General features: G+C 40.9%; 1 protein-coding gene across 1 annotated transcript in view; it reads left to right on the forward strand.

Annotated features, from left to right (window-relative positions):
* LOC149104863 (uncharacterized) overlaps nucleotides 1–9,475 on the forward strand; it is a 34,522-nt gene extending 25,047 nt beyond the window's left edge. The window contains exons 10-13 of the mRNA XM_089271434.1: nucleotides 268–517; nucleotides 1,230–2,021; nucleotides 4,368–5,598; nucleotides 6,529–9,475. Coding sequence (XP_089127560.1) covers nucleotides 268–517; nucleotides 1,230–2,021; nucleotides 4,368–5,378 — 2,053 coding nt within the window. The 3' untranslated portion in view covers nucleotides 5,379–5,598; nucleotides 6,529–9,475. The remainder of the gene's footprint in view (nucleotides 1–267; nucleotides 518–1,229; nucleotides 2,022–4,367; nucleotides 5,599–6,528) is intronic.

Consider the following 9,475-nt stretch of genomic DNA (forward strand, 5'->3'; position numbering starts at 1 on the left):
GTATTACATGCGGATTCTTCATGTACTTTCTTTCGAATTTTACAGGGAAAGTATCCGTAAAAATCTTTCAATGGGAATTTTCCATTTATATGTCACCTTGATAACATATAGCATTTCTCAAGATCTTTTCTACTAAAATTTTCCCATGGGAACTATCCATTATCCCTTTGATACAGGAGAGTACGGCCCGCTAAATCGACCAATCACAGCGCGCGTACTAATTGAGAGATATACTAACATTAGTTATTTTGTTTGATTGTTTTTTAGGTGGTTCAACTTCGAAAAGGTCGTTGAAGCTTTGGTAGCTGAAAATGTCTATCAAGGGAATGTGAAACAACTTCAAACGTATGCCAAAGAAGTGTGCTTTATCGAGGATGAAGACCAGTTCTACGCCATGTTGCACTTTTATCATGACCTTGGAATGATTGTAAAGCACCGCAGCACAGTCATACTGAAGGCGCAATGGTTAATTGAGCTATTCAAGATGCTGATAACCATACCACCCTTCAACAAAGCGGTACGAAGACGTTATGCTTTGCACTTACAAAGCCTATCTTCTATTCGAAACGTCTAGCGTATTCCCCAAACAAACTCTTGGTCATATGGACTTACGTATATTTTTATTGAGGACAGCTTTTAAATGAGGTCTGTCCCTCTGGGTGAAGGCAAGGGCATTAGCGGTGTGACTTAATAAAGTAGCTTTTTACCATGGATTAAAACTACGTTCAAAGAAAGTAAATCTCAAAGTAATAGCTTAGACGTGGTAAAAGCAAAAAGCTGCCGGGGTAGTTAAATTTAGCAAGATTAACTAAAGGAAGATTATAAAAGACGGACCTGTAAAATGCGGGCTGAAGTCTTAAGATACATCATACCTCAGTGACATAACTTTTAACGAGAGGCGATTTCGTTTTTTTTTTTTTTCTCTTGGTCTTTTACCGATGCTAGTGAACATACATGAGACAAATTAAAGAACGCAAGGTCCAGCAGAGTTGTAAAAATAATCCCTTAGAATTGTAGTATAATTATGGCCTCGCTAACCATGAGTTTTGCCATAGCTCAGTGGTTATAGCACTCAGCTGATATATGGGAGGTAATGGGTTCAAATGCCGTTGAGCACTCAGTTTCTCTCTTGTACATGTTCTTGACATGTTGAGCTTCGTTTTCACAAAGCTTCCTTTGCTTCATCAAAAAGGAATTGTGCAGCGTAAGTGTGTTTTGTCTGTTGTTAGGATCCCGTACAATCTAAGTACTGGCTGGAGGTAGAGACAAGCGGTGTCCTCAGCATGGAACTTGTCGATCGTGTCTTTTCCAAATTCATTCAGGAAGGGGTTGTCAAGGAAGACATCTTACACATGATGGAGCGATTTGGTTTGATCGCAAAGTTCTCAGCTTCGCCAAGTAATGTGAGGTACTTTGTACCCGCTCAGCTTAAGTCGCCACCTGAAGACCTTGCTAAGCTGGAGCCATCGCCCACCGATCCTTGCCCGTTGTATCTTCACTTTGTGGATGGTTTTGTTCCGCATGGATTCTTCTCTCAGTTTGTTTCAAGATCGATATCTTGGTGTTCCAAGATTGGATCCGTACAACCCCCAAACCTGTACCGAGATGGAGCTTGGTTTGTTGTTGGTCGGCAAATAATACATGATATGATTATGATTTGCAAAAAGAAGTCCATCAAGATTTCTCTCAGGCAGAGAACTCGAGATGAAGCAGTTTCAGTTTCTACATCGCCAAAAACAGCAAGAAGTGTGCGATTGTTTGTGGAAGACACTTTGCAAGATTTGTTGAAGCAGTTCCAGTACCTTGGTAATCTGCGGTACGAGTTCTGTGTTGCATGCCCCTACTGTCTGCAGGGAAGCCAGCAGTGTGTAAACCACAGCCAAACCTTGTGCACACACGAAGATTGTTTGCACCTCCTTGAAATAAAACAAGGAGAACACTTGATCTGCATGAAAAGCTCGAGTGGCAAAGTACTCACAGTTCCTGGTCTGGAAAAATGGTACTCACAAAGAACAAGCCAGGTATGATTTATGAATAAAAAGTAATGTGTTTCACAAGTAATAACACCAGTGGTTGACATCGTAGTTCGGCATGGGCGATACAAAACAAACGCAAAATGTATTATCTACCTATATCAGGTATTATTAAAAATTGGATCGTTGGATAATGCAATTGGAGAGTTTTTATTGGCTTAGTCATCGTGGGTTATGAGTCATTATACCATGCTCTACAAATACGGTAAGCGTGCGCGTGATTTTTTTGGCGTTTTTACTTTGAATTTAGTTTAGCTTTCTATATTTTCGTGGCGTTTTTAATAAAACAATTATTCCACTCATTCTTGTTGGATATGGGACGATTATAGCCAGTTTGGCGCTACGCACCTCGTTGGCTATCTAACATCTCATATCCAGCGCGCGCTCGTGGAATAATTGTTTATTATTAAATTCTCAGCCTCGGATAATGCAATTCTAGCTTTCTGATTGGTTCACTGGATCTCGGTTACCAGCCATTATACCTGTGTTTGACCTTATATGGAAATGAAAGCGGCAAACGTCGCTCGGCATAAGCTTTTTCGCGTGAAGCGAAGTTTCGTCGACAAAAAAAATGGATGAAAAAAAGCACATTCGGTGAGCTATCTACACAGGAAATACAGGAAATTATGGACAATGCCGTCCCAGTAACAACAAAAAAGCCACAAAGTTCGATATAAGGTTATTTAACGGTACGTGTACGTTAAGTTTCCCTTAAAGTTGCAAAATTAAAATATCACCGGCGAGATTTTACGCATTCATGAAGATTATGTGACAAAAACAATGTTTACCTTAACAGAATGGCTTGCTAGTCCTGGTGGGACCAAATTTTCGAAACCGATATAAGAAAAGTCAAAAGAAGAACTGAATGTTCAGTTGAAGTGTTTTTACTCGTCTGCGAGGAAGAAAGATGACACGTATTGCAAAAGTTCATTGATTAAATCCATTAGAGCCGCCGGTTGATCATTTCCTTTGCACGCCGCCCCACAACAAACCGTTTTCCTTTATCTCTGACCTGGCAAATAAATTATTAGAGCATATGCATTTGTAAAAGGCCGCAGGAAAACAGGCATAATTGCCGGCGTAGTCTATAAGAAACCAGTTTCCAATGAGCAGATGAGGAAACTCTTCGACTAAGCAAGCTCGGATCGGCCGAGTGCAAAAATCCCGCACAGCTACAGAGGACGATCTAGTTTCATCTCAGTCTCTTTTTTGGCCGACGACGACAAGAGAATCAACGACAGCTAGCGCCAACAATTCTGTCCTTGCGAAAAACACCTCAAGGAGTTGAGTGTTTTGAGCTGAACCGAAGCCCGGTTCTTTACCAGCCACGAAAAATCACCAGGGTGGCCTCGGAGATTCTGAAGATGAATGTGACGCTAAGATAGTTTCTGTCCTTGACTCTAAATCTGGCCAACAATGAGCTCCACACATACAGCTCGAAATGCCAAGGCTTTCAAAGCAAGGGAATCCTGAAAGGGGTCTTGTCGAGAATAATTTTGGCACAACGTCTGTGTCACATTGCGATCAAAGTTTTCCGCGGCATTATTACAACGGCAATGTGCAAGTGCACAATTATTCGGCTCTTCTCCATGACTCGAACTTGAACGCTTTTCAAACTTTCTGACCAGGGTTATATCTCCTTCATTTGATAGACTTTCCTTGAATTCTACGTGATTGTAATTTCATTCAGCAAATTCGCTTGCTTCGCTTTCAAATTTTTCATTCAACTGATTTTACAAACGACGCGCATGTCATGTGATTTCCCACTTATTGTTGTTTTTGTCACACCGACTTCCGGTCATTTTGTAAAATTAAAATCCAATAAAATTAAGCTATATTTCCAAGAATACAAAAGCACCGAATTTAATAAAACAATTATTCCATTCGCGCTTGTTGGATATGAGATTGGTTATAGCCAACTCGGCCCTACGGGCCTCGTTGGCTATTTACCATCTCATATCCAACGCGCGCTCATGGAATAATTGTTAAATAGTCGTCACCATTACTTGCCATTAGGGCAGCATTCGAAAGGAAGAAATGTGGCTGTTATTCAAACAGCTGAAGATCTGTTAAGGCCGCAATCAACAGTAATGGGATCTTCCTGTCTTGGTCTGACATCTGGCAAGCTCGGAATAAAGCCGTCAGAGGAATTCCCACAGTTAACTTCTCCCTTGTAATCACTTTCGTTTTCGTGATACGCAGCCAAATAAACTAAGTTGAAAAGGGGATTTATTCTTACACTGCAAGATAAGTGCATTTCTTGTCCGCTTACAATATATACCGAGACAATTGGCTGCGATGCATTTTTATTTAGACGGTTTCATTTTCTTGCAGGATTTATGTCTTTCCTCTGTAGCCGGCACATCTCAGAGCGAGCCAGCACAAGATAATCCAGGGACGTCCGAGAGAGTTTTGAAAGTAACTCTCTTAGGCAGTAAGTGGCGTTCGAAAAAAGGAGGCTTGTCAACCGTAAACAGAAAGCTTGCCTTCCAGCTGGCAGAACACATGGAAGTAGAAGTCACTCTATTAGTCCCACCGTCAGCCTGCTCTGAAGAAGAAAGGATAGACGCTAAGAGCCACAACATTGCCATTAGAGAAGCAGAGAGACTCGTGGGCTACGACTCTCTTGAATGTTTGATTGTCCCACCAGGAGACCTTGCCATTGACGTTGTTCTGGGTCATGGAGCAAAGCTTGGTAAACAAGTCCAGGTCATTAAAAAATCGCACAGTTGTAAGTGGGTCCAGGTAGTGCATACTGCACCTGAAGAACTCGGAATGCACAAGAACTATTCCAAGGCCATTTCCAAAGGTGAAGAGAAGCACAGAACAGAAGTAGATTTGTGCAAGTTAGCAAATCTTGTTGTAGCTGTTGGACCTAAGTTGAAGGACGCCTACACTGCTTACCTGCGATCGTGCAAAAAACACCAAGATGTCATTCAGCTGACTCCAGGTATTTTCAGTGAATTTTCAGTCATAAAGCAAGCCACTTTCGGGAGCCAGAAGTTTAGAGTACTGACCTTTGGCCGCGGTGATCCAGAAGACTTCAGTCTCAAAGGATATGACATTGCTGCTAAAGCAGTAGTTGATCTGAAAGACAGCTCGTACCGTCTGATATTTGTGGGGGCACCAGATGGAAAAGAGGAGGACGTCGCAGAGAACTTGCTACAATGTGGAATCTCAAGAGATCAACTGGTCGTGAGGAAATTTGAGCAAAATAAGGAAAGATTGAAGGAGTTGTTTTGCGAAGCTGACCTTGCCATCATGCCGTCCAGGACGGAGGGTTTTGGACTGACTGCGCTGGAAGCCTTGTCTGCTGGTCTACCCATTCTTGTGAGTGGAAACTAGGGTTTTGGAGATGCACTACGTTCGTTACCATTAGGCAAGCCATTTGTGGTGGAGTCAGCCGAGCCTAAAGAGTGGGCCAAAGCAATCAAAGCCGTCCGTCTGAAAGACCGAGCAGAGCGGCTGCAAGAGATTCAAAGACTGCGAACAAGTTACGAAGATACTTTCAGCTGGGAGAAGCAGTGTGAAGCTCTTGTTCAAAAAATGTTGCGATTGATAGATGGTAAGACTTTCATTCGTCGCGTAGTTTGCTCTTTGGGTCCAATATAATGGAATTGTTCAGAGTTATTTCAACACATGCCGTTTGGAAAGTAAAGGCTAGGTTTTTCTTGGCCTTTTTTCTCGAAAGGTGTTGTACATTTTATGAAAAGGTTTTTTCAAGATTAATGTAAAAAATACATTGACGTTAAAGGCCTTTGAACGAAAATATTCGAAACACTAAAAAACAAGTTCTCTAGATGACAAGTTAAATCAATCGCGTGCAGAACATACCGTACCAATTCATTCCACAGAAGACATTTCGCAGTCGCCAAAAGTAGAGGGTTTCTTGAAATGGTTGGTACCACTGTTATAAGCAATGTATAAATTTCATACGCGGGAGAAATCTTGTCGTGGGAAAGAGATTTGTGTGAAAGATGTGAGGTGCTTAGTTTTCGGAGCCAATGTTTCGGAAAGTTTATCAGAGATATGAAAACAAGTCTAATGTAATTTCTGTATATACGGACACGATTACTTTAATTCTCATTTGAAAATACAAACATAAATAACAGTTATCCACTGGATAGTGATTTAACCGGTGGATAGCGCTATCTGCCCTTTGATCAAATGGCCCCTGTTATCCGCATTTTTCATAGTTTCTCTTGAACTAGAAGCAAAGTTTAACGATCTAGGGATAACACTCGCTCTACAAGCGAATCCCTGCATCAAAGATTTGGTGCCAATCCTATGTGAACAGTAGTGCTGCTGATGGCTAGTAACTTTTTCTTTATTATTGCTAAGAAGTTTTGGTTTGTTTTGGACTGTTAACAAGTTATTCGTCTCAAATGAAATCTTCTTTATACAAAATATGTACACTCGTCAGTGGCAAATCTTTCTTGTTACTCATATTTTCTACCAGTTGTTTATTTGTTACATACACTGTTCTCTCTCACAGGTTAACAAGGCTAGACCGCTTCACTGTGGCGATACATGACTCAAGAAACTCCTGAGGAAACAATGAACTGTTGCAACTTTTTAAAACTGAAGGAAAGAATGCGTTTGCCGGAAGAACTTTATGTTATCTTAACATGCACATTGTGTAGCACAGGTATTATACAACTGGGAAATAAGTTTAAAAACGTAACTTCTAACATCAATGTCAGTTCAAGCCCGCCTCAAGAGCACTCAGTCAGTGCGATCAACTCATTATTACGGGCACTTCTTTTGACCAGACGAAAACGCCTAGTCAGTCAGTTTCTTGTTATTTTCTTAAAGAATCCCTTGAATACGACCACACTATTATGATTTAGTTGTAGTGATAGTAACGGGATTCCACTTTATAACCTCTTAGAATGCTGAGATGTTATCATTCAGAAGTAGCTTAAAGTTTTACGTTTCCCAATTTTTTAATTTGACAAATAGTCCATTTTTGCTTCCAGTGCTACACGAAGTCTTTGCAAAACATTCCAAAAGACGGGTGCTTTGATGATATATTTTTCACGCAAAGTATTAACACTTTTTAGTTTGAGAATTTATTGTATAGTGTAGCTGTCGCTAAGAATTTAAGTTTACACTCTGTGTTTCGGAAAAGGTCGAACATTTTCATAAAAGACCTACATGTGATAATGTAAAAGGCAATTATATTATTCCAAATGAGAAACAGAATCAAGTATATAATTAGATTTTGAAAAGAAAGTTTGAAACAGTATGGTATTTTATATCTTCAAAAAGTTAACCTGTAAATATGTCCTAAAACTCAGCCTGTTTAATTTTGTAGGGGTCTCCAATAAACCCTGTAGTACAAGTGAAACTTGAATAGGAACGTGTCCAAGTAAATTGATTGAAAGACTGATCAATTCATTTAACGATCGTCAAGGTCGCGCAGGACCTTCACCCACGAATAAATTGATATGATTTTTATAAACCAAAATTGTGGGAAAGGTGTCGCCTTTTAAACATTTTTTTTTAATTCTCTGAAACGTTTTTAGAATTCGAATTCGCTAAGAATTAACAGGAATATTCGCGGATGACTGTTATCTTCCGGGCACATCGTGTGTTACCGTGATACTTAAAGCTACTAAAGTTAGAAGTACGTAAACTTTGATTTTGTACCCGAAGCTTTCAGCTCCAGGAGCTTAGTGAATTAACTTGATTTATAGCGTAGATTCAAGTTACAAGGTAAAAAGTAGGTTATGGACACTTCAAGATTGCAGAGAGAAACAAATATTAATGGAACGTCCAGTGGTATTATAGTAATAACGGGCGGAGTATGGAAAGGTGATGAGAAGCTCTAGTGCGCTGGACTCGGATAGAGCGGTCCTGGTGCGAGGCCTGGCCGGGGTCATTATGTTTTTCCTGAGCAAGACTCTTCTAGCCCGCATTGAAGCCGGACATGTCATGAGATCCCCGATATAGTCCGTCTGTGAAACGGCTCCCAAAAAGCTTATTCTGATATCCCGCACGAATACACGGATCTGTGTATCCGTTTCTGATTGGCTAGTTTCTTACGCGCCTTGTGATTGGTCATATTCTTGCGAAATATATCACGCAATGCTAACAATAGAGTGACAGGCCTACAAAACTCCTATCCACGTGTATTAATAAATAGCCGCTTTGAAAATTTTCCTCGAACTAGTATATCTCTAAGGATCTGCCCCTTTTGTATGATACGATAGGGGGATCTTTGAATATTTTGCTAAGCAATAATCCTGTGTTTTTAGGAGGACGTTGCAAGAGTAGAGCCGTTAGAGGTCATAGGTCTGTGTGGTTTCCGCTGTTATCCGCGTGTAATTTGTAAGAGTTTGACACCTGTTTTTTGCTTCGTGCTAGTCTTTTTTGGCTCATTTGTACTGCAGGATATGTTTTAAGCTCTCTAAATGTTAGCTCTGGAGAGACAAAGTTTGAAATATTCCGCTAACATGTTGGTTACTTGCATTTTGTATTATTACGCCGGGCCCGGCTGTGTGATTAACTGTTGCAAGTTATGCTGCTTCTTATCACGGTTTTCATATTTATCTCTGTCCGGCTTCGCCAGAGAATATGGTCTTCCATAAGCGATCGCAATGGCGATGTTACAACGTGAACACTGGAACCACGAGGCTTTTCGAACAGAGCATCGGCAGCGATCGGAAGGCACTGGAAAATCAAAGATTTACCGTAGCCCGTCGGCAAATTTACAAAAATATTTTGACCTCCAAGAAATTCGCGAAGCGAGTTTTCCTGTTCAGGTAGAAGATTCTCGATTTCAAACTGCTCTCTCACGGATTTGAACGCTTTTTGCCAATCTTCTTCTGTTATTGCAGACATCTTATTTCCAACTCGAAGAAGATCTGACCTTTAATGATGTACAAATGTTCTTGGGAAACCCGCACACAATTATTTTTAGCATTACGTGACAGTAACGTGATCGCTTTCGCAAGAATTATCCAATCAGAAAGTGCGTAAGAAACTAGCCAATCAAAAATGGATACACAAACTGCGGGATATCAGAACAAGCTTTTGGGAGCCGTTGCGCAGACGGACTATACCGGCGGTTCAGACTGTCTGCGACGCAGGCTAGACTCTTCACTCTCACAAGGCCTCTCTCCGCTCAGGTGTATAAATGGTCCCCGGTAAATTGTTAAGATTATCTGACAAAATGCAGTTGGGGGAGGGAGTAAGCTATGATGGACTAGCATTCTGTCTCCGGGAGGAATAGCAATACTGTGATCACCGGAAATGAAGTATGAGTTGTCCTTCGACAGCAGATTTCAACCATAGCGAACGCTATGTTTGAGACACAGGTATAGCGGTAGGAGAGCGTAACCCACTTGGACACTTCGTTACGTTTTATATACGGCTTCTAATGACCTAGACGATGGTGCATCTGGAGGTAAATAAAAGTTTTGTGGTTAGAGTAGTAA

This window comes from Orbicella faveolata, unplaced genomic scaffold (assembly GCF_042242905.1).
Source record: "Orbicella faveolata isolate gen_17 unplaced genomic scaffold, um_ofav_v1 contig_34, whole genome shotgun sequence".
Classification (NCBI taxonomy): domain Eukaryota; kingdom Metazoa; phylum Cnidaria; class Anthozoa; order Scleractinia; family Merulinidae; genus Orbicella; species Orbicella faveolata.